The sequence below is a fragment of the Camelus dromedarius genome, chromosome 10, assembly GCF_036321535.1.
Source record: "Camelus dromedarius isolate mCamDro1 chromosome 10, mCamDro1.pat, whole genome shotgun sequence".
Classification (NCBI taxonomy): Eukaryota; Metazoa; Chordata; class Mammalia; order Artiodactyla; family Camelidae; genus Camelus; species Camelus dromedarius.
In genome coordinates, this window is record NC_087445.1 from 4,919,963 (window position 1) to 4,946,013 (window position 26,051).

The 26,051-nt window shown below is 36.1% G+C and overlaps 1 protein-coding gene and 1 pseudogene across 3 annotated transcripts in view; one reads left to right on the forward strand and one right to left on the reverse strand.

Annotated features, from left to right (window-relative positions):
- Nucleotides 1-26,051, forward strand: part of AGTPBP1 (ATP/GTP binding carboxypeptidase 1) — a 133,348-nt gene that overhangs the window by 13,286 nt on the left and 94,011 nt on the right. Inside the window, exons 1-4 of one of the 3 annotated variants that reach the window (XM_010974875.3) lie at nucleotides 3,950-4,028; nucleotides 5,415-5,479; nucleotides 17,974-18,098; nucleotides 23,624-23,691. In XM_010974875.3, coding sequence (XP_010973177.1) covers nucleotides 5,448-5,479; nucleotides 17,974-18,098; nucleotides 23,624-23,691 — 225 coding nt within the window. In that variant the 5' untranslated portion in view covers nucleotides 3,950-4,028; nucleotides 5,415-5,447. Of the gene's footprint in view, nucleotides 1-3,949; nucleotides 4,029-4,713; nucleotides 4,762-5,414; nucleotides 5,480-17,973; nucleotides 18,099-23,623; nucleotides 23,692-26,051 lie in introns of those variants that run through there. The other 2 variants (XM_031447164.2, XM_031447163.2) reach the window with 2 other exon arrangements.
- LOC116151767 (NEDD8-conjugating enzyme UBE2F-like) lies at nucleotides 3,726-4,282 on the reverse strand (annotated as a pseudogene).

Sequence of the window (26,051 nt, forward strand, 5' to 3'; positions counted from 1 at the left end):
GTTGATCTTTTTTTTGTTGTTGTTCTTTGTGCTTTCGTTGCTGTAACGAAGAATCCATTGCCAAATTCAAGGCCGTGCAGATTTACCTCCATGTTTTCTTCCACGAGTTTTAACGCTCATATTTTGGTCATTGATTCATTTTGAGTTAATTTTTATATATGATGTGAGTAGAGGTTCAAATTCATTCTTTTGCGTGTGGAAATGAAGTTGTCCCCACAATAGAAGAGACAATTCTTTCATCAGAGAATGGACTTGACACCTTGTCACTAATCAGTTGGTCATGATTATGTGTATTTCTTTCTGGACTTTTGATTCTATTGTGTTGGGCTATTTGCCCATCTTTTTGCCAGTACCACTGTAAACTGATTTGAACTAGCATGAACTACAAACATGAAAATTATCGACAGTACACGTAGCAGAACTACTAAACACCATAAGCCAAACGAATATTAATAAAAATATAGCCTGTTATAATTTATACCAGAATTTGAAAAAAAACAAGGTTTTTTTTTTAATTGACTGATGCCCAAATATGGGTCCAGAAGTTACAAATAATCATATATATGTGTGTTGATTACTTGATCTTTTATGAAAGGGCTTTATACAGTCAAGTTGTCATTTTTTAAAACTAAAAATAAAGAGTGAAGTTTGTCTCCTTCATGTGACACTTGTCTTTTGTTTTACTTTGTTAAACTTGAAATTACCATTCACAGATTTCATTTTCAACTGACGTGAGATAATTTCCTCCTTGCTCTTGATGCTCGTTAAACAAAAAATTCCTTACACGTGTGAGAAATTGAAAACCAGCAGCAAAATGTTATTACCTTCCTGTGATTTGCAGGGCACTGCTGTTTGACAGCAATCCAGAATTTTTTAGGAGCAGATCAGTAAATCTCATCTTGAATTTATAATCAGACTGCAGCACACAAAATTCTTTCACCTCAAAGTCAAGTCCTCAGCCTGCACAGAAGATTGAGAAAGGGTCCCTCATTCAGTCTTACACTTGTTTGAAAAGAAAGGGAAAATGCTGTTCAATTTTACTTTTAAGTTTTGTCCTCCTATGTCAGGAAGACCTGAGGTTTACAGATGTCCTTGTTCACTCTCAGGGCCAGGCAGCAGGAGGAGCATCACTGAAATCCATAGCAGTGGCTATCTCTGAGCGGGCGGGAACGAGGAAGGCTAGTAAACCATGTGACATCTTATGTGGCTATAGCAAGAACCTTGAGTTGCTGCTGCTTTTCCTCAAAACATTGTGGAAATGAAGGAACCCATCGTGTTTGCTTTTGTAGTCACCGATGGTGATAAGCTGCTAAGGCTCTGGGACGACTTAGATGACTGGGTCGATGTATGTGGTGTGGTGGGGGCATGTGTTGAGCATTAGTAAGCATATAGAAATAAACTGATTGTTCCCTTAAAGACTGGTTTTGATACCTGTTCATATATAAATTGGTCATTGAGTAGTACAGGTTTCAAAGTGTTCCGTTATTTGTGAGCCCTCCTGTAAAAGAAAGTGTTAAGTGCTCTAGAAAAAGACAGAAGTAGGTTGAGGCAAGGGGCGGTAGGTGTGCTGGGGTCTGGAGGTGATTTACAGCATTAAGTAGGACTGTTGGGATAGGCTTTCTTGAAAAGGTGATACTTGAGCAAAGGGTGTATGCAAGTTGGCTGGTCATTGGGATGCTGGTCATTGGGATGTCTGGCAGAACGCTCCAGGCAAAGGGAACAGCTTGGGCAAAGGCATTAAGGTGAGGGTGCGCCTGGCATGTTGGTGGAAGGCAAGGAGGCCGAGTCAGGGTGTCTAGAGCAGTGAGGGAGAAGAGCTGTGGGTAGGAGAGGAGGTTAGAGAGGGAAGGCCTGGGGTATTCCCTTAGAACCCTTAATGCCGTTGAAATGGGCAGCATTGCTGGGCTTTGAGCAGAGTGGTGAAAGATTTATCTAAGTTTTTTTTTTTCCTCTTCTTTCCCCAAGGGTTTAAAAGGATCAGTCAGGATATTGTGTTGAGAATAGATTGTAGGGGCCAAAAGTAGAAGGGAGGCTAATTAGGGGCAGTGGCCCAGCCATGGTAGTCGATGTGAAATGATCAGAGTCTGGATATATTTTGAAAGTAGAATTATCAGGACTTCCTGATGGATTGGATGTCAGGTGTGAAACAGGAGTCAAGAAGGAAGCTAAGGTTTTGGACTGAGTAGTTGCAGGGACAGAATTTTCTCTGACTGCAGTTGGGGAAAGCTGAGGTTAGAGCACATTGGGAAGGGAAGGGAGAGTCAGAAGATTAGTTTGGGATTTGTTGAGTTTGTGACATTGTTAGAGAGCCAAGTGAAGATGCTGAGTAGTCATGAGACTGAATGAGATCACCAAGGAAGAGACTGGAGTTGAAAAAGGACAAGAAATGAGCCCTGGGGCATTCTAATAAAGGAATCTTAAGAAGGAGTGGCAGTGAAGTAGGCAGAAAACAAAGTATGGCCGTATAAATAAAGTATTTCCAAGAAGAAGGAAAGATCAGCTGTATCAAATGCACTTCTTGGAAATACATTCTTTGGCTATACACAGTTGAAGCTATGTGGCCATTAACGTTTGTTGAATGAATGGCTAAGATTATAGTGATTTTCATCATCTTTTTAAAATTAATTATTCAAGTAATATAAATACATGCTTTCTAGTATTTGTAAAATATAGGAAAACATGGTAGTTACAAAAATTACACATGTAATAAAATGCCATAGGACTAGAGACACATGTATGAATGTCAAATTCCTAGCTTTGATACTATATGAGAGTAGTTAGCATGAAATGTCACATAACCATTGGGAGAAACTGGGAGATGAAACATGAGACCTCTCTGTACTATCTTGGCAACTTCCTATGAATTTACAATAATTTCAAAATAAGATGGTAAAACAATATAGCAAAACATAAGAAATCAAAGACCTTTTTTGTTCTCTATCACCTTGGTTTCCAGTACCCTCTTCCACTCACCCCCATTCCTAGAGGTAAGCACTGTTAAGGTTTGTTACATGTCCATTTTCCTAAACCTCCTAAAATACTTTAAAATAAATGTGAGGTCGGCCACATCTCAGAAGTGATCCCGATATTGCCACAGACTGACTGTCACGTCCCTACAAATCCATTTGTTGAAATCCAGTCCCCAGTGTGATAGTGTTTGGAGGGGGGCCTTTGGTAGGTGATTAGGTCCTGAGGGTGGAGCTCTCTTGAAGGAGTTTAGTCCCCTTGTAAAAGAGACCCCAAGAGCGCTGCCTTGCCCTGCCCACCTTGCTACAGCACAGCGAGAGCCATGTGGCCAGCTCTCACCAGACACCATAACTGCCAGCACCTTGATCTTGAACTCCCTTGCATAAGGTCTCAACTTCTTTGCCCCTTTCTTGCTTTGTCACACTTGCTTGGCAAAGCCACAGACTTTGTGCAGTGCAGCACTTCTGCTTGTAGGTTTCTGCTCTTTCTGTCACACCGTACTGTAGTGAACACAAGCTTTCACAGCACAAAGAAGGCTTTTCCTGGACTTTGAAGAACTCTGGCCTCAGGCTTCAATAAGAAAAAGTGATCTTAACGGACATACTGGCTTAGCCCTAGGATAGTGGGGTTGAGAACTGACCTTTTTCCTGGGGATTCTTAAGTCCCAGAAAGCAGAAGACTGGGAAGGAGAGCTGCCTTTTGATTTAAGTTGGAAGCAAACTTAGAACATGCAGTTTTTGGCCCTGCAGTCTCTCCTATCATCTGGCATAATGCTAAATGTAGTCTTCAGCTGTATTCCGGTAGTCTCCCTTGTTCCACAAATGATGTTCTGTAGCTTCAATATTCAGTGCATCATCAAAATTCAGAGGATCCACAGAGTTTACTCCCCAAACAACATCCTCCAGTGTCCTCATGGGAGTCCAGCCCATGCCGTCATCTGAATGGTCTCTCAGTAAGCTTGTGATCCTGGTCAAATACTTCATTTTGGGAGGATGGAGGTAGAGTTTGCTGAAAGCACTGAAGCTTGTTTGGATCCGGAAAATGCACTTTACATGTTCAAGGTAAATTCGCTTTGAATTCCGCAGACTCTTTAAGAAGCAGCTTGTCTCTCACAGAAGTGCTCCAATCGGAGTTGGAGGCTGTGGCTGAAGTCTGGGACCCTTTGGGACTGTCACCCCATTTCAGTTTGCTCGCCAGCATCAGTGTTACTGCTACTGTTACCCTGGGCCCCTCACCCCGTGGGAATGCTTGCCGTTAATGTGATTTTAGAGAAAGTCATACCACCCAACAAGTAGAAGTAGTTTAATTTACTTCTGTTCATGGCAGCGACAGCACTTTTGAACAAAACACGTAGGATTTTCCCCTTTTGGATGCATAATGGCTTGTAATTAATTTGGAAATTGGAAAGAGTTACTTTGACTTTGCAGTCATTTCAAGAAAGTCAATTAAAAGAAAGAATAGTTAGCAATTTAAAAATTTCTTAGTAACTTTAAAAACAGCCTATGTAATTTTTGTACATAATCCTAAATACTTTTTTCCTCTTTTATAATTGAGTTAAATCATGTGTATTTTGTTGAAGTAAAAGTTCTTTATTATTGAAGAAAAACATTCAGAATACCTATATCTTATAAACCTATTATGTGAAACAATTTGAAGTCTCTTTTTTTGCATGTTTATTTTTCTTCAAATACAGCATTCCTAAATATTGCAGAAGGATGTGAATAACTTATTGAATTGGCAGTACTTTTTAAACTTCTTGTGATGCCACAAAATCTACTGTAGTAATAAGCATTGGTATGTAAAATTAAAAGATACTGGGTCTTTTTTGGGGGTGGGTGGGTGGGTGAATAGTTGTAAAATAAGTCTGACAAATTATAAAAAATTGTGTAAATGAAGAGTTAAGGTTTTAAAATGTGTAATATGTACTTTCTAAAGATGAAACCTGTATTGACTGAAGAAAAATATATATAAGTAAATGAAATGAAATGATGTTTTGTCTAAACAATCTGTTGTTAATTAAAAAGTGCTTTCCTATAGAAATAATCATACATTATTAGTATTTGACTGCTACGTGAATGGTGGACCATATGCGAATCACAGGATGCTGTGATCAGTTTGAGCATTTTAAAGTGGAGTGTTAGAACAGGAAGGGTAATTTGAACTGTCCCAAAAGAAATCTTGGCGCTATATCGTAAGTTGTGTTATGTCAAGTTTTTGCATTTTTGTAGCACCAGGATTTTTGATGACATTTTACTGGCTGATTGTAGGTAATTTAATAGTCACACATTGCACATTGAAGTGAGCTGCCAGAAGCACATAAAGCTCAAACATTCTCCTTTGGTTTCCGGTCTTACCCTGTGTTGCCCATAATCAAAACTTCCCAGTTGTATAGCTTTTATGACATCTACAGAAATGTGCATCTAATATCATTCACTTTTTTTTTTTAGATTATCTGCAATGGTGAAATGAAGTAACTCAAGATGAGCAAGTTAAAAGTGATACCAGAGAAAAGGTAGTGTAATTCTAAGTACCAGTTTGTATAAATTACAGAAATAATCCATGAAGTGATTATTTGAAACTTTTTACTTGAAAAAAATAGTTGTTTAAATACAGCATGTTATATTTGTTATTTTATTAATATTTATTAGTGTTTAACTTTTCAGTTTAAGCAATTGTCAGCAAACTGTGACCTACGGGCTAAATCTGGTCCACCTCTTGTTTTTGTATGGCCTGTGAGCTAAGAATGGTTTTTACATTTCTAAATGTTTGGGAAAAAAGATGAAAAGAAGAATATTTTATGATACATGAAGATTATATGAAATTCAAATTTCAGTGTGCATAAAGAAAGCTTTCCTGGGGCACAGCTGTGCTCGTTTATTTGTGTATTGTCTGGCTACTGAGGTTTTTACCCTTACGTCAGACTTGATCAGAGCACATCAATTTCCACAGAAAATTTATTATATACTTTCTGTCTTTAGAGGCCTCTTTAGATACTCTCTTTATTTTTTGCCCCTTTTAGATTTATTTTTCAACTATGAGGGTTTTATGCACCTAGCGCAGCACTGAATCTGTCAGAATTTAAAAGAAACATAAATATAACACTTAATACAGTGCTTTGCAGAAAATGGGTATTGAGTATGTTCTAAAGAAATGAACCCTTTTCTTTCTTTACATGAAGCTTGTAACTTGATGAGAACACCTGAGCAAATGCAGGATGGTGGTTTAACCAGTGTAGAGTGAGGTGTTAAATCATGAGGTCCTTACAGTTAGAAAACGGGATCCTCATAAATAGGTACTTATGTGTGATATGGACATGAAGAGTCTGGGCTGGCCTGAGACTTTCCAGATCCGGAGGGATGGGTGGAATATTGGTACTTCCTGAGTTTGGACAGGGATTGTAACTGGCTGGATTAGATTGGCACATTAAAGGACCATGTGAATACAGATAGCGAGTCACATCAAATAAGCAAGTTTTGTCAGATACAAGAAGCAGAATTTTTCTCTACTCCCCGCTCTCCATCTCATGGTCATGCCCTAAATGTTATCACCAGCAAAACTCTCATTTCAGAGTGCTAATTCAGACTTTCCATTCTCCAACAATAATCTTTTATCTTTCTAGCTCGCTTGCTTAAATGCCTGTACTGCAAGTGTTCTGCCTTACCCAGAGCCCTAATCCATTCATTGACTTTTATTTTCTCTCATTATCTCCTCCTTTTTTACCCAGCGTAGAATCCACTGTGCATCCTTACAGTCTTGCAGATACCTGAAATGTCCTTACCTGACTTTGTGTTTTTTTTTTATCGCATATACCTGACAAAGTCCCTTCCTGGATAGACCTTTACTGAGTGATGGTGGAGGATGAGCTAACTTGGAAAAAAATTGCTAAAAATTCTTGATCATCAACCTGAACTGAGCCCAGCAATATTACTACTATGGTTCTCTATAAAGCTTATTTTCTCAGTTTCTGAAATGACCATTTAACGCTTTTCTTTGTACCTTTCAAACCTTTGAAATCCTTAGATGTATCATATACATGCCCTCAGCAATTGACCTTCTGTCATGGTATCATAGAGACAAGACAGTTTATTGTCCTCAGACTTCTTACACAGAATTTGCACACTCCCCTTTATCTGATCCTGTCCTCTGCTTACCCTGCTATTATTTACTGGAACAGAGGATGTGTCTCTTTTCTTGTCAAAGACTAATGCTGCCACCTGGGTTCTAGATTTCACCTCCCTCCTTCCTCTTCAGGGTCTTAATCATTAGTGTTCTACTGTCTTGAATCTTTAACTTCTCCATTCCTTACCATTTAAACATGATCTGGGCTTTCCAATATTTACACTCTGCTCTTCTGTTACTACTCAATTTACCTGATTTCCTTAAAAGCCAAAACTCTGAAATAGTCTGTAAATGCAATCTCCATCCTCTTTCACACTTCTCATCCACTCCTGTTTAGTTTCTGCCTTATCCACTTCACCAACAGTGCTTGTTAAGGTCACCTGAAAATTTTGAACCAGCTTTATTGAGATATACTCATTATACAACAAACTGTACACAGGGAGTACAGTTTGGTGAGTCTGGCCTGTGTATAACTGTGAAATCACCCTCTCAGCCAAAGTAATGAACCAATAATGAATTATCATACCCAAATGTCTCCTAGTACCATTTTGTAATCCTTCCCTCGCGCCCCATGCCTCATTCCAGGCAACCACTGATCTGCTTTCTGTCCCTACAGATTTGTTTGCTTTTTAGAACTTAATATGAATGGAACCATACAGTATGTCTTTTGGGGGATGGGGTAGAAGGTAAGCGTGTGGGTCTGCCTTCTTTTATTCAGCACAATTATTTTTGAGAATCATCTCTTATAATCATATCTTTTTTTTATTACTAAGTAGTATTTCATTGTATTGCTATACCACAGTTTGTTTATCCATCCAACTTTTGGACACTTGGGTTGTTTCCAGTTTTTGGCTGTTACAAATAAATCTCTTATGAGCATTTGTGTACTAATATTTATATGGATTTATGCTTTCTTGTCTCTTGGCTAAATACCTAGGAATGGAATGACTAAATCATATGGTAGGTCTGTTTTTCTTTTTAGGGAACTGCCAACAATCTGTTTTACAGGGACGTTAATACCATCTTATACTCCCTCCAGCAGTGTATAAAAGTTCTAGTTCTTTTAAATTCTCTCCAACACGTGGTATGGTCATTCTTTTTAAATTCTGAAATTCTTATGATCATTCTTTTAAAATTGGAGCCATTCTAATAGGGGTGTAGTGGTATGTCGTGATTTTAATGTGCATTTCCCTAATGGCTGATGGTATTGAGCATCTTTTTATGCACTAATTTGGTGAAGTATCTTTTAGCATATCGTATTTGGTGAAATGTCATTCCAAATCTTCCCATTTTTGAAATTGTAGTGTTTTTAAATTACTGAGTTTTAGAAGTTCTTTTTATATTATGGATACAAATCCTTTATCAGATATTTGAATTGGAAACATTTTCTCCCAGTCTTGTCTTTTCATATTCTGAGCAGTATCTTTTAAGATCAGAAGTGTTTAATTTAGATGATATTCATATTGTTTATTTATTCTTTCATGGATTATGCTTGTAGAGTCTTAGCTGAGAAATATTTGCATAGCCCATATTACCATTGTTTTCTCTTAACGTTTCTTAGAGACTTTTTATGGTTTTGGGTTTTACATTTAAGTCTGTGCTCTTTTCTGAGATAATTTATATTATGGTGTGAGATATGGATGAGTTTTTCTTTTTTTTTTTTTTTTTTGCGTATGAGTATCTGATTGTTCCAGCATCATTTTTTCAGGAGACTATCCCTTCTCCACTGAGTTTCCTTTGAAGCTTTGTCAAAAATCAGTTGTTTGTGTATTTATAGGTCTATTTTTGTACCATTTTATTCTATTGATCTAGATGTCTGTCTTGGTGCCGATACCTCACTGCCTTGATGATTGTAGCTTTATAATGAGTCTCAAGATCAGGTAGTGTTGGTCTGCCAACTTTCTTCTTTTTTCCAAAGTTTGGCCTATTTTAGGTTCTTTGCATTGCTATGTGAATTTTGCATCAGTCTGACAATTTCTCCAAAATAGCCTACTGGTATTTTGATTGGGAGTGCCTTGGTTCTGTAGAACAGTTTGGGGAGAATTGATGTCTTAACAATATTGAGTCCTCTTACCCTTGAACATGGTATTTCTCTCTTATTTATGGTCTTCTTTAATTTCTGTCAGTAATATCTTGTAGTTTTCGGTGCACTGGCCTTTCCGGTTGTTTGTCAGATTTATCTCTATTTCCCATACAAATGAAAACTCTTTGCGGGGTACCTAATAGTTTATAAGGGTATAAAGTGAGGCTGAGAAATGTGGTTTTAACAGAGTGGCCATAGGGCTGGCTAAAACAATTTTGTTACTGTAAAAATGAGAACAGATATTGGGGGAAAGTTAGATGCTAGCCACATGCAATTTAAATCCTACTAGAACATGAGCAGAGAAGTTATAAAAAATGCATATAAAATAAGTAGCATTTAATTAAACTTTGATGAAAGAATTTAAAGGGTAACTTGATTAATTATTGCTGACACTGGTATAAATTCAGGTAATTTAAAATTTGAACAAACTTTAACTGGTTGTCTTTAACAAATCACTTGGCAGAATTGAGCTAAATTTCTTGTTAAAGACTTTATTGCATTTAATTATTATGTAAGAAGTAGTCAGAAAAGTGCTGTTCTTTTCCAGTTAGAATATTGTTTTCCAAACTTACATATTTAACTATTTCTACAAAGGATTGATAGATGATGAAGCTCTATTTTTTCATTGTCCTTTGCTTCACGATGAAGGAAAATAAAGTTTTGTGTTCAGTATATGGAGAGAAACAGTATAAATATAATTAAGGCAAAAGTAATATAAGTAAATAAAAATTTAGAAAGAGTTAAAGAGTTATAAATGATGAGCAAACATTCCTGAAAGATAATGTGCATTTGGGAAATAAAACCATATCATTTGAAATTAAATTTTAATTACTGTGAGTCCTGTTTAAGTCTAAAACTTTAGTATATTTTAATAGATTTTTATATTTTATTTATGAGAACATTTATTACCTGTATTTGATGTATATTTTAAGATGAAAATGTAATGAAATTTATTTATAATATAAAGACAGGTTCTTTAGCCCTTGCGCTTGCCTGGGAAATTATTTGTTGCACGATAATATCTGTATACCATTGAGGCTTTTGTAACATCCAAGAAAATTTATGTTTTCAGGAAAATAGCTCTTAAGACTGAGTGTAAAGTCAAAGAATCAAAAGCGGTAGGAGACCACTACTATGAAACAAATATTTGAGTGATGTCTTTAAAATATACATTGGAAAGTTAATTTGATTTGATGTATTTCACGTTGATCATATTTTCAATTCCATGATTTTCTCACTATAAAATAATTAACATTAACAATTATAAATGGAACCTCCTGAGGTTGGTCTTGGCCTCATTCTGATTTCATCTAAAAATAGGGTAAAGCAGGGAAGATGTATCCTTTTCTGAGTCTCTATTTACAAATTCTCTGCTTCACAGTGTAGCTCAGATTGTTCACTGAATAGCTGTATAGTTTTTGTTTTTCTTCTGTCCCCCTTGGATTTTCCGAAGTCTGAGGTCATTCCAAAAGTAGAGCTGCCCTCTGCTGTTCACCTGCATTTTTCCCAACATTAGTGTCAACAGCCTTACATTTTTAGAGCTGAGTTGGAGACGGCTTAGAATATTTTGTTCTGTTTTCAGTCTGGCAATGAGAAAAGTAGAAATAGAGAAGGAAATCGACCTGCTTACATTCTTAATTTCCATTTATTTGCCATCCTTCAAAAAAAATTCATTAATGTATCCATCTATTATTTGTAAGAGCATGACTCTCAGGAATCACTCAGCTGCAAGTTGTTTTATTTTGGTAGTGGTATAATTCAATTTAAAATTCTTAGAGTTACCGATAAAACAAACTCTCAATTTGGAACGGAACAAAACATGTGTTATACTCAGTGTGTTTTATATGTTTGTGAATATTTTGAATAGTAGATGTTTTACTAGCTACTAAAAAACTAACAGATGACCTTTAAGAGAAAAAAAAACTGGAAAAAACAAAAAAACCCCCACTCAAATATTAAATTGCAGAATTCTGGTTTCCATAATGCAAATTTTTCTTAAATCTAGGTTATAGAGTTGTTTTTAAAGGTGTATTTGCTCCCTAGTACGCAGACTGTGGGATCTTAATACCATTTTTTACCAAAAAAGAACCAGGCCTCTTTTGGAGAAAGAGCTGATTCCAGATCTGAACACAAAATGTGCAAGATAAGCTTAAACAACAGTGCTTAAACTTTTTGGCTCACAGCCCCTTTGTGCTCTTAAATTAATGAAGACTCCAAAAAGATTTTGTTGATATGGGTTGCTTTATCTTTTGATATTTATCATGCTATAAATTAAAACTGACAAATTAAAAAATGTTTATTTTTTCACTTAAAAATAACAGTAAGAAATCCATTGCATAATAACATTTTATATTAAAATAACTAAATTGTCAAAAATGTTTAATTAGAAGGTGGCATGCTTTATTATATTTTTGCAGGCTTAATGAAAGCTGGATTCTCTCAACCTGCTTCTGAGTTCAATCTGTCATATATGTATACATATTATGTATAATACATGTTATACATACATATATATGTTTTTTGTGTGTATTCTTGTTGTTGAAGGATGTGAAGACAATCTGGACTCACATAGATATGTAATTAGACAAGGGAGGAATACTTGAATAAAAAGGTCTTTCAGAGCATTGTATCTAATTGTCCTTTGATTTATAATGGAAGAAACTATGGTTTGTGTTCAGTATTTGGAGAGAAACAGTAAAAATGTGATTAAAGCAAAAGTAATAATTATAAGTGAGGAATAAACATTTCTGAATTATAATGTACTTTGGAAATAAAGCCATGTTGTTTGAAATTCAAATTGAAATGGATGTTCTTTGATATTACACTAAAACTTGATAAATGGTAGTTTCTTAAAGTTGAGTTGCACTGTGGACTCAGAAACCATATCAGTGCACTTTTTGTTCCTTTTACATTAAAATCCACTGGTCTCTCTTGCACATTGAATGGTTCTTTTACCCATGTCTGAATTTGTAACATCACACGTTAGTATTTTGAACATGTTGATTCAGTGAGTTATGCAGATCGTCTCAATACTGACACACTTTATTACACAGTTTAAAAAAATTACATTCATTAATATCAAACCATCGATTTTACCAGAAAGTTCTTCAAGTAGCGGGAAGCTGTCAAGGTCATGATAGTAGATCTTTGTTTTCCAAAATTCTGGTTTTTGCTCGAAAGTTCAAATCTAACCATTGGCAACAAATCTGACTGTCAGTTGTTTCTTTGAAATGACAGACTCGCTTTGTTTATTTCCAAGAAAATGTATGCCAGAACACCCTAGTCAGAATAACCAGTGTTTGCCAGTTGTCTTTTAAAGTAAAAATGATGTTCTGTGAAAAAAGTAGCTAGTCAGCTTGCAGTTTAAACAGTCACACAAATATTTTCCCTCAACATGACCATCGTATTTCATTGTGCAACTGAAATATTTTATGTGCACACAGAATATTAAAAAAATGTGTACTCATAGGTGAAATTTGCATTTTTGTTTTTAACTGCGAGTGCATGTTGGTGAAGAACACAGGGATACGATTTGGTGTCACTGCCTTGGCTGTGTCGTGGTGCCAGCACTTCACCCACCGTTGCCTTCAGACCAAAGTGCACTAAGTCAGAGGAAAATAGCATCTTAGTATTTTTATGTCTTTACCAGTATTCTTATGAAAATAGTTTTTGATTTGGCAGGTTTTCTGAAAAGGTATCGAGTACTCAGAATTTCGTAGAGCCCATTGCGAACTGCTGGCCAATAACAGTCTTGTCATTGCCAGGAAACCAGGCAAGCTGTCAGACTAGGATCCTATCAAAAGGACTTGGGAGCCCACATGAAGAAGCTCCCTTTGATCAAAGATGGGGCGACTTGAGCATTAATAACTACAGTGGATAAAGTGTATCAGATGCATTTAAATCTATGTGAACATACTCACATGAGTGCATGAAACCAAAATATTTCATTGATTACGAGAGGATTTTTGGACATGAATTCATTCTTATGACAACTGGTAAATGTAGATAAATGAAAAATCTTTGATGAACCGTATACCTGTGGATAATCAAATATGGGATTTTTCTTTCATAGGGTTTTCCTAGTTAACAAACAGACAGAACGGGAACAGTAGAGAATCACTGTTTTTCAACCCTTAATAAAATAATAAATTAGGCAGTGCTAACCAGTGACTGCTTCTGGTACACAAGTGAGATAACCAGAGACTGTTTGCCTCCTTATGCAAGAGGACAGTACCACTTATAAAGAATTCATGTCACCAGATCAGGCCTTAATCAGATTAGGCCTTTAAACTCAACTACCAGTTTAAGCAAAAATAAATTTGACCACCAGTTTACTGAAGATAAAGATAGACAAACATATTAACCATACCATTGTCGGGGAGGGGAAATGTTTGCCCCTCTGCCCTGCTTGAGTTGTTGTGGCTGGACTAATAATAAAATTGACACAAAACAGGTTAACAGGGGAAAAAGAAATTAATTTGCGCACATGGAAGTCTCATAGAAATGGGACCCAAGAAGAGGTCAAAGCAGGCAGCTTTTGTACTTTTTAGACGAAGAGGGAATAAATTTGAGAGGAATTGACAGGACAAAGGAACTTGGGTTTGGATGCTTAATTAGTAAGGAATTTAAGCAAAGTTTGGGCCTGGTTAGTAAATTAGTAAAGAAGTAACAAGGTTTGGTTATGTAGGCATCTCAGCTCTGAATTCTCTGTCTCAGAGGATAAGGATGTCTTCCTGTCTCCTGGTACAGTGAGGGCACTTTGACATGGGAGATTATTTCCTGCTCGCAGGGAGACAGGGAGTGTCTCTCTTGCATCAGCTGTTTCTTAAGTAACTTTAATTGAAAATAACCAATATGCCATTAAGGCATATTTTGGGGTGGCCTGCCCTGGACCCCAACATCAGGGATGTGTAGTTGTCGAAAGAGAATGCAGGAAACAAACCAAGTTTCCTCAGCGAATAAATTGTGGGGGGGGGGAAGTGTGATGGGAAACAGGTACAATAGGTAGACCTCATTTGGTTTTTGATTTATATAAACTAACTATTAAAGAAAATGAGAGAAAGAAGAGATAGGGAGAGGGTAAGAGAGAATGGATGAATGGATGAATTTGGGAAATTGGAATTCAGAGTAGATTTTGATATTAAAGGATTATTATTTTTGGTATAGTAGTGATATTACAGTTACATATGTATATGTGGTTATATATATGGCATATATATGTACTTGTATATATATATTATGTACATGTAGTTATATGTATATATTTAAAGAGTGTTTGTATTTTAGAACATAGATAATGCCAAAGTAGTAACAGACGGAATGATCTCTGAAATTTGCTTTGAAATTAGCCAGTAGGACGTGTGTGCTTGTGTGAGTGATGTGTAGGTGTGTGGGAAACAAGATTGTCGGTGAATTGATTGTTGAAGCTGGGTGAGGGCGCATGTTACACTATTTTTTTTTTCTTCATGTTTGGAATTACCCATAATGTTAATGTTTTTGCTCATTCAGATTTATGATAACAGTTTTAAGGAATCATTCCTTCTTCCTGCAACAATGGAAGAAAACGAAAATATGTAAAAACATGTTAACTTATCTTTGTCTCTACAGAATTTTTAATTAATAACTAATTAATTTTTAATTAATTATTTTAATTATTTTTAAATATTTAATTATTTTAAAATAATATTATTTATTAATATTATTTTGAAAACTTAAAAGGGCAGAGAATAATATAATGAACACCTGTGTACCGATCACCCAAGAAATAAAAAATTACAAATACAATGTGAACTAGTACCTAATAACATTTTCCTTTTATCCCCAGAGACAGTTAGTATTCTGAATTTGATGTTCATCATTTCCACGCATGACTTTATATATATGTATGAAATAAATTTTCTTATGTGTTTTTAATGTATCTATATGTACATACACACATTAAAAAAATTTGTTATTTAATTTGTATATTTTAAAACCTCATGTTAATGATATCATACTGTACATATTCTTAAAGTTTCCTGAATTGTTTTTTCACTTGGAGATTTATGCATATTAATAGTTTTATTTCAGTACTATGCTGGCTATTTGTAAACTTGGGAAATATTATATTATTTTATTTTAAATAGTATATTAGTTACATTTTTAAATAGTGTGCTCAGTGTGTTTTTTTCAGCCTCCAGATACCTTTTCAGATGAAGTACCTCCAAATTTAAAGCATTGAGTCCAGTTATTAATCTAAAAAAAGTATAAATATCCTGTTTCCCATACGCTTCCAGATTTTCTTTGTTCGTTCTGAATATCGCTGGGTATTGCCTATTCTGTGCTGGCCACTGTTTGAAATGCTTGGTATATAGAAGACATGCAAGGTCTCTACCTTTGTGAAGCTTACATCATTTCAATTAGTGGTAAATTCTTTGGGCACATTTTGATATTGGAAGCAGAGAGGCTGGCGGGGAAGTGGGGACATCTTTAGGTTGTAACCTGCAATGGGAAGGAGCCAGTATAGGAAGAACTGGTTGAAATTACCCTCTAGGTTGAGAGGACAGCAAATATAAAGACCTTGAGGTTGGGGAGAAACTTGCTATATTCAAGGAACTGACAGAAGGCCAGTGAGTCTGGATCCCAGGGTATGAGGGGAAATAAAGCCTGAGAGGTGGATGGAGATGATATAAGACCTATAGGCTGTGACAAGGAATAAGATTTTATTTAAAGTCTGATGGGAAGCCATTGAAGAGTTTTTGGTTGGATAGCAACTGGATTAGGTTTGTGGTTACACAAATGTACACATCTGATAAACTGGCATAGAACTATATACCTGCCAGTATCAGTTTCCTGGTTTTGTTATCATCCTATAGCTATGTAAAAATGTAACCTTTGGGGAAACTAGGTGAATGGTACAAGAGACCACTCTACTATTTTTGCCACTGCCTGTGAGTCTAAAGTTATTTCAAAATAAAAAGAAAAAAATCACTGTATAGAAAATGGATTACTGGGCAGCAAGAATGCAAGCTGATTTTTCAGGAGGTTGTAATTGCCAAGTGAGAAATGATTGCTTGGGCTTGGGTGCTCCTACCAATATATGGAGAGAAGTGGAGGTCTTTGAGATGTTTTAGAGATACAGCTGGCATTGGGGTGGGTGTGGGAAAGGGAGTCTAGATTTTTGTCTTGGGCAGCTGGTGTTTCATGTGAGTCTGGGAAGGTTAAGACTGAAGGAGAGACTGGAGTTGAGCTGGGAGCCAGGCAGCGCATCGGTTTCAGTTACAGCTGTGGAATGAGATGTGGTTGCTCGGGGCAGAAGAGCGGAGGGAGTGAAGCGAAGAGCTGGGGATAGAGCTCTGGGGGGGTGGTCTTCAGCATCCAGAGGTTTGTTGGAGAAGGAGGAGCCACTAGAGGAGACCTGAAAGAAGTAGTCATAGGGAGAGAATCAGGAGCGTATGGAACCACTGAAGCCCAAAGAAGAAAGTGAGGAAAGAGGGAGCTACTGACTTGGATAGCGCTGAGATTCTGAGTATGACCAGGAAAGAAGTGACCACAGGAGGTTTTGCGGAGACCTCAGGGTGCGGGAGCCAAACTGATAGTTGAAAAAGTGAATATGTGAGGAAATGCAGGGAGCAGGTATGGACATCTCCTTCAGTGAGTAGAGAGAAACGGAGTGGTAGCTAGTGGAAGCTCCTGGATCATATGTGTGTGCTGTTGGGTATGGCCCGGTTGAAAGGGGGAGCGAACTGATGCATCAGAGAAAGGTTTATTGAAGGAGCACATACGTCGGGAATGCAAGAAGGGAGCTGGGGTCAGGCTTATAAATGGAGGGATTGTTCTTTGAGTCTCAACACACCAGCCAAAGAGAGCCTTTTAAAAGCAAGTAAGCACATCACTCTTCTGCTCAAAAACATCCCTTCCCACTCTCAACTCTGACCTCATCTCTTCCCGTTAGTCTCCTTTAAGTCTGCTGCAGCCACACTGGCCACCTCACTTTTAATTGAATACAGGAGGCCTGCTCCTGCCTTGATATCTGGATGGTTGTGACAGCTTCTGGACAGCTCTTTTTTTTTTTTTTTTTTTTTTTTTTTTTTTTGCGGGTGTCTGCACCGTCATTCTCTTACTTCTTTTGGGTGTTTCCCTAAATGGTACCCTCTCAATGTTTTCCCTGACCACTTTAAAATTGCACCCCCCTTGAACCTTTTCTCCCCACAACCTGCTTTTCTCCCCATAGTGCTTCCCATCCCCTTAATACTGTATAATCACTTACATATTTAATTTGTCCCATTAGAATGTTCACTCTGAGGAGCAAGGATTTTTGTTCATCTTGTTTACTGTTGGCAGCACCTAAACAGTAGCAAGTGTGCAAATGTACAGTGAACGGGAACAGGGAAGAAAGAATGTGGGTAGAGAATCAGGTTTCAGGAGCTGGTGGTGGGAAGATGAATGTGTTCTTTTTTGATTTTATAGTAGTTATGAAGCAGGCACTAGCTGAAAATGGAGTGGGGTGGAAGGGATGGTTAGAGTTTTGAGGAGAACGCAGGGTGTGTGAAAAGTCCGGAGAGTGGAAAGGAGAGCTTTCAGGATATGATGTAAGATTGCTGGACAGAACTGAATGCACATTTGTGGTTTTCTGAAATAGAGTGTTTCTCACTTAATAGAATATTAGCAATATTAAACTATGAAACAGTGAGGAAATGTGATATATATAAATGCTTAGTGTTTTTAGAAAGGTACAGTTTTTTTTTTTTGAACAGTCATCTTTATAGTGTTGAATTTACAATTGGTGTAAAATGTGCCCTAATTTAAAGTAACATTCTTTTTAGCCTTACCAATAGTTCTCGGATTGTGGGACTCCTGGCTCAGCTGGAGAAGATCAATACTGAATCTGCAGAGTCAGATTCTGCCAGATATGTTACATCAAAAATTCTTCATCTGGCTCAAAGTCAAGGTAAGTTTTAATGTCTTGTTTTTGGAATACATCCTTAATTCTTTAAAAATAGATGCTAAGAATGTTCAAACTTTAGATAAATAGCTGATTCTATGTTAAAATTGAACTTTCTCCCACAAACTCAAGAAGTAGAAAACTTAATAACTGTGGAAGAAATTGATCTTCAAAGCATCGTTTCTAAGAATGACTATGATTTTACTTACGTAAAAAGACAAGAAGATGTCAGGTATTACAGAACATTGGCTGTTAGTCTTGTCCCCAATTTGAAATGCAAGCCTTGTCATTCAGTGCTTGGGTGACTTCAGGGAAGTTTTGAATCTCTAGGACTTAGCCACACCTGTCTCTGAAGTAGAGAAAAGCAATATGGTATGATTATCATGAAATTTACATGACAAGCATGTAAAAAGAATGTTCAAAATTTTCAATAAATAGTATCTGTAATTAGGCATAGTTTACCCATTTTATGAAGCTAGTACTACTGAGTTGGTATCAAAACTTTGACAGAACACAAGAGATGAAAAGTATTAACTTTGCATTTAGGAACATAAATTTTAAAAATCCCAAATAAAATATTAGTGAATTAAGTCTGGAAATACCTGTATAACATAATTTGGACAGGTCAAATGAAACCATGTGATTATCTCAATAGAAGCTAAAAAAGAAATTTAAGGTTGATAACTATGCTTGATTTAAAAAAAAAAAAAACCTTGATTTTTCTTTTTTTAAATAAGGGTAAACCAGCAGCTACCTTAGTCTTTAACAGTGACACATTGAAGGCATTCTGTTAGAATTACGAACCAGACAAGTCACAGTTAATTATTTTAATTTATTTAGTTTTTCATTATTTATTTATTCTAGAGGTTCAGGTCATTGAAGTAAATGTTCAGCAGGCATTTACTGTGTTCAGGAGCTCGTGTTTATTAACCCTTCTTCGTGGTCATAGGCTCTTAATTTATTTTGATAACTTCTTCCTATGAAGCCGATTTAAGGCGTATTTGACAGCACACCCAAACCCAGGAGAAGTCTCTAATAATTTGCATTTGTTTCTAGCAAATCTAAAATATCTGTACCCTTTAATTCAGCAAGTCATTATACCGGATTCTAGCCTTTGGTAACATTGTGCTTATCAACTAAGGTAGATGTACGAAGATGGTCATCGTGTTAGTGCAAAGACAGATGTGCGAAGTGTATACACCATATTCTCATATGAAATAACCCCTTAAAACAAAATGAAACAAAAACTCTAGCAAAAACAAAAGAAAACAGATTCTCCAAACCTGTAGACACCAGCTGTGTACACTGCTCTCACCACTGTAGACTCTTCCCATCACAGTCTGGAAGCCCCTGTTCCAGCATCACCACTGAAAATGCCCCCAGCCATACCACTACCAGAGACTCCTCCCCCACTGACACCCACCACTGGGGGCCAACCCTGAATACTGCTCCCTAGGGTGTGTTAATGCAATGAGTCTGTTTATCATACCTTGGATTAGCTAGTTGACACTGTGTACATTAGTAGTGAAAAATTGTCCCTTCATTATTTATAGGATAGTCCAATTGTCCATCCATTTGAGAGAGAAAGATTAGGAATTTATAGTTCAAGGAAGAAAATACGAATAACCAGTAGACATATGAAAAAGTTCTTTACCTCCTTAAAAGCCAGGGATTACTGATGGTAACAATGAAGATATTTCTCACTAGTTAGATTGGCAGAAATTAGAGAATGACAATATTCAGTGCTGTTGAAGGCATGGAAAATAGGGTATTCTCATACACTGTAGATGGTGCAGTAACTATTATAAACTTTGGAAAAAAGAACCTGGCAATGTTTATTAAAATTTAAAGTGCATCTGCTATTTTACTTAACATTTTCACTCTCAGAAATCTGTTTGACTGAAATACAAATCCTATTATATAAAAGAACATTTGGGGATGTTTTTTTTTCAGTGTTGTTTGTAAAATCAAAGATCAGGAAACAACCTTAAATATCCATCAATGAGAGAATGGTTGAATTAACTTTGATGTAGTCAAACTGTGGGACTTAATATTATAAAGCTATTATCAATAATGAATTCTTTATCATATATGGCGTAGTTCACATATGGAACTATATGCATACCTCAGAGATACTGCTGGTTCAATTCCAGACCACCACAATAAAGCAACTGTCACAATAGAGTGAGTCACATGAATTTTTTTGGCTTTCCAGTGCATGTTAAAGTTATATTTACATTGTACTGTGGTCTATTAAGTGGGCAATGGCATTCTAAAAAATGTACATACCTTAATTAAAAATACTTCATTACTAAAAATGTGAGCCTTCAGTGACTCATTATCTTTTTGCTGTTGATGTTTATGCTTATGTTGGAGTGTCTTGCCCTGATATTTTTGGCTGCTGACTGATTAAGGTGGTGGTTGCTAAAGATTAGGGTGGCCGTGAGTCATGATCTTTTTGCTTTTGGAGTGTCTTGCCTTGATATTTATGGCTGCTGACTGATCAAGGTGGTGGTTGCTGGAGATTAGGGTGGCTGTGGCCATTTCTTAAAATAAGATAGTGAAGTTTGCCACACATCCCTCATTCATGAATCTCTCTGCTATATGCAAAGCTGTTTAATAGCATTTTACCTACAGCAGAACTTCTTTTAAGATTGGAATTAATTCTCTCAAACTCTGCTGCTGCTTTATCAATTAAGTTTTGTGATATTCTAAATCCTTTGTTGTTACTTCAGTAATCTTGAACAGGAGTAGATTCCATCTCAAGAAACCGCTTTCTTTACTTATCCATGAGAAACAACTCCTCATCTGCTAACATTTTATTATGAGATTGCAGCAATTCAGTCACATCTTCAGGCTACACTGTTAATTCTGGTTTCTCTGGCTGTTTCCACCACATCTGCAGTTACTTCCTCCACTGAAATCTTGAACCCCTCCAAGTCATCCATGAGGACTGGGACCAGCTTCTTTCAAATTTCTGTTAATGTTGCTGTTTTGACCTCTTCCCGTTAATTGCAGATGTTCTTAATGGCATCTGGAATGGTGAATTCTTTCCAGAAGGCTTTCAATTGACTTTGCCCAAATCTGCTAGAGGAATGACTGTCTATGGCAGTGATAGACTTATGAAATATATTGCTTAGATAAGACGACTTGAAAGTCAGAATTACTCCTTGATCCATGGGTTGCAGAATGGGTGTTGTGTTAGCAGGCAGGAGAACGAACATTAATCTTGTATATTCCCATCAGAGCTCTGGGGTGACCAGGTGCATTGTCAGTGAACAGTCCCATTTGAAAGGAATCTTTTTTTCTGAGCAGTGGATCTCAACAGTAGGCTTTAAAATATTTGGTAAACCATGTTGCAAATAGACGTGCTGTCATCCAGACTTTGTTGTTCCATTGTTACAGCACAGGCGTTGTAGACTAAGCATAATTCTTAAAGGCCCTAGGATTTTTGGAATAGTAAATGAGCATTGGCTTCAACTTTAAGTCACCAGAGGCATTAGTCCCTAATAAGAGAAGCTTTGAAGCTGGGCATTGACTTCTCCTCTCTAGCTATGAAAGTCCTAGGTGGCATCTTTTTCCAATATAAGGCTGGATTGTATACATTGAAAATCTGTTGTTTTGTATAGCCCCTTTAATTAATGATCTTAGCTGGATCTTCTGGATGACTTGCTACAGCTTCTACACCAGCACTTGCTGCTTCACTTTTCACTTTTATGTTACAGAGACCACTTCTTTCTTTAAGCTTCATGAATCAACATCTTGAAACATTTCTTCTGCAGCTTCCTCTCCTTTCTCAGCCCTCATAGAATTAAGAAGAGTTAGGGCTTTGCTCTGGATTAGGCTTTGGCTTAAGGGAGTGTTGTGACTGCTTTGATCTTCTATCCAAACCACTAAAACTTTCTCCATATCAGCAATAAGACTATTTCACTTTCCCATCATTTGTGTGTTCACTGGAGCAGTGCTTTTCATTTCCTTCAGGAATTTTTCCATTTCATTCACAACTTGGCCAATTGTTTGGTGCAAAAGGCCTAGCTTTTGGCCTCTCTCAGCTTTTGATATGCCTTCCTCACTAAACTCAATCATTTCCTGCTCTTGATTTAAAGTGAGAGACGGAAAACAAGTACATGTAAAATATGATATCAAAAACAGTAATCATGAGGGAAGGAGAGTACAAATGCAGAATTGTTAAGATGCATTTGAAATTATGAGATCAGCAACTTAAAACAATCACATGTATATATATGCATGCTATATAAAGACCTCATGGTAACCACAAACCACATATCTATAATAGCTACACAAAAAAGAAAGAAATCCAAGCACAATTCTGAAGATAGTCATCAAATCACAAGGGAAGAGAACAACAACAAAAAAGAATGAGCCAAAAAGATGTGAAAAACAACCCTAAAAGAACAAAATGGCAGTAAGAACATACATACCAGTAGTTACTTTAAATGTAAATGGACTAAATGCTCCAATCAAAAGATGCAGAGTGACTGAATGGCTAGAAAGACAAGACCTGAATATATGCTGCCTACAAGAGACTCACTTCAGATCTAAAGACACACACAGACTGAAAGTGAGGGGATGGAAAAAGGTATTCCATGCAAATTGAAATCCAAAGAAAGCTAGGTAGCATTATTTATATCAGACAAAAATGGACTTTAAAATAAAGACTGTTATAAGAGACAAGGACATTACATAATGATCAAGGAATCAATCCAAGAAGAAGATATAAAAATTGTAAATAAATATGTACCCAACATAGAAATACTTAAATATATACAGTAAATATACTAGACATAAAGGGAGAAATTGACAGTAACACAGTAATAGTAGGGGGCTTTATTTAACATGCCATATATATATATGTATACATATATATATAGAGAGAGAGAGAGAGAAAGCATTCTGATATATAGAACATTCCGTCTGAAAGAAGCAAAATACACATTCTTTTCAAGTGCATATGGAGCATTCTCCAGGATGGATCACATACTGGGCCATAAAATAGGCCCTGGTAAATTTAAAAAAACTTAAATTATATCAAGTATCTTCTTCGACCATAATGCTATGAGACTAAAATCAACTACAAGAAAACAACTACAAAAAAACACAAATAATGTAGAGGCTAAACCAGATGCTACTAAACAAGTGAATCACTGAAGAAATCAAAGAGGAAATAAAATACCTGGAGACAAATGAAATGAAAATAATAATCTGAAATCTATGGGATGCAGCAAAAGCTGTTCTAAGAGAGAAGTTTATAGTGGTACAGGTTTACGTCAGGAAATGAAAAAAAATCTCAAGTAAAAAACCCAACTTTATACCTAAAGGAACCAGTTAAACAAAAACAAAAAAACCCTCTCAAATTAGTAGAACCAATTTAGAATGTTTACTGGACCAACAGAGATTTGTTGATTAGATGTTATATATGTTATCTCATGTTTTTATACATTAACTATACGGTTAAACTATATGTGATTTTTTCATTTTTTAGAAGAAAACTTTTCTTTTCTACTTTTCAGAAAAAACAAGGAGAGAAATGACAGCCAAAGGTTCTACAGGAATGGAAGTTCTGCTATCAACATTAGAAGTAAGTTACTGATGGGCTTTAATTATGTAGCTATTAATATCAACCAGTACTGAGAAAAAAAAATGTGAAGTCTAAAATTTTTATCCTAGAAGTAGAGCCAGTGATTGGAAGTTTGTTTTATTTTTTAAATTATCATCTGGAATGGTGGTATAAACATTCTAATACATATTAGGTAAGCCTCTAGGTGTATTTCACTATGATTATAATGATAGCTGTATTTTACATCTTAACATGCCATTCTAATTTGTAGTAGAAAATAAAATATTAGTTACATCTTTAGTTTAAAATGAATGAGTGATATTGGAAATTCTCATTGTATTGTTGATATATATTCATGATTAAATTCACTTCATACATTGGCCGAATAGGTATATTATATTTATAATAATTAAATTTCTGTGCTATTATAAAAGTTTTGGGTAGATCAGCAGGACATATTAAGAATTAGGATTTTATGTTTATTCAGTGCAATGTTAAGAATAAGGAGTGAGTGAGTACATGATGTACCTTAAACAGTGTTATTTGTCAAATTCTGTCTCAATAGAGCAGAAAAAAAAAGATCAGGGAGTCAGTTCATTTTTTTAAATAGTTGACTTATAGTATTATATTAGTTTCAGGTATATAGCATAGTGATTCAGTATTTTTACAGTTTACACTCCATTAAAAGTTATTACAAGATAATGGCTAAAACTCCCTGTGCTATACAATCTATTCTTGTTGTCTATTTATTTTGTACATAGTGGTTTGTAACTCTTAATTCCATACCCATAATGTGCCCTCCCCACTTGTCTCACTCCATTGGTAACCACTCGTTTGTTTTCTGTATCAGTGAGACTGTTTCCTTTGCTATATACATTCCTATGTATTAATTTTTAGATTCTATATATAAGTGATATTATACAATATTTGTCTTCCTCTGTCTGACTGACTTCACTAAGTGTGAAATTCTCTAGGTCCATCCACATTGCTGCTAATGGCAGAATTTCCTTTTTCATGGCCAAGTAATATTCCATCGTGTACATATACCACATCTTCTTTATCCATTTGTCTGTTTATGGATACTTCGATTGCTTCCATATATTGACTATTGTAAATAATGCTGCTGTGAACATTGGGGTGCATGTATCCTTTTGAATTAGTGTTTTCATTTTTTTCTGGGTATATACCCAGGAGTGGAATTGCTGGGTCATATGTTAGTTCTACTTTTAGTTTTGAGAAACCTCCATACTGTTTTCCACAATGGCCACACCAATTTACATTCCCACCAACAGTGTACAGGGTTCACTTTTATCCACATCCAAGCCAGAATTTATTTGTAGAGTTTTTGATGATAGCTATTTTGACAGGTGTGAAGTGATGTCTCATTGTTGTTTTGATTTCCATTTCTATAATAATTATCCATTTTGAACATTTTTTCATGTGCCTCTTAATTTGTTGAGACTTGTTTTGTGGCCTGCCATGTGTGTGGTCTATCCTGGAGAAAACTCTGTATGCACTTGAAAAGAATGTATATTTTGCTGTTTTTGGATGTACTGTCCTATAGATATTTATTAACTCTAACTGGCCTCTTTTATCATTTAAGACCATTTTTCTTTTTTGATTTTCTATCTGGATGATCTGTTAAAGTCCCCAGCTATTATGTATTATTGTCTGTTTTTCCTTTTATCTCTGTTAGTACTTGCTGTATATATTTAGGTCCTCTATATTGGGTGCATATATGTTAATGAGTGTAATATCTTCTTTTTCTATTGATGCCTTTATTATTATATAATGCCGTTCTTTGTCTTTTGTTTTAGCCTTTGTTTTAAAGTCTGTTTTGTCTGAAAAGAGTATTGCTACCCCTCCTTTTTTCTGCTTGCTCATGTCACAATTTATTGAGATCAGCAGAGATGGGAGGTGGCAAATTACATATGAGAGACTTGTCTGGATAAGTCCTAGAGATAACAGTGCAACTTCCCTTCACATTCCAATGGCCTGAATGCAGTCAAATGGCTCAAACCTAATAACAAAAGAGCTGGAAATGTGGTTTGGCTGTGAACCCGGGAAGAAGATGAAATCGTTTTGCTGAGCACATAGCATTTGTTTTTTTAAACAAATGTCTGTCTCTCTCATTCTTCCAGATCCTTCCCCAGTGAGTCAGTGGTCCAATTTATACTTCCATTGCTAAGATCAGAGCCTCTGGTTAATGCTTGGTCCTCTTTTTGGTCTGGATTTGGATTTGGTCTCCGAACTAAAATGGTGAAGCAGAGACAACACTCATTCTCTTTTGGAGAGGGGAAGAGTAGGAGTCCCATTCTAGTCCCTGATACATCACAATTGTGAAATTTGTCTGTATAAACACTGTAAAATCCTTCTACTCT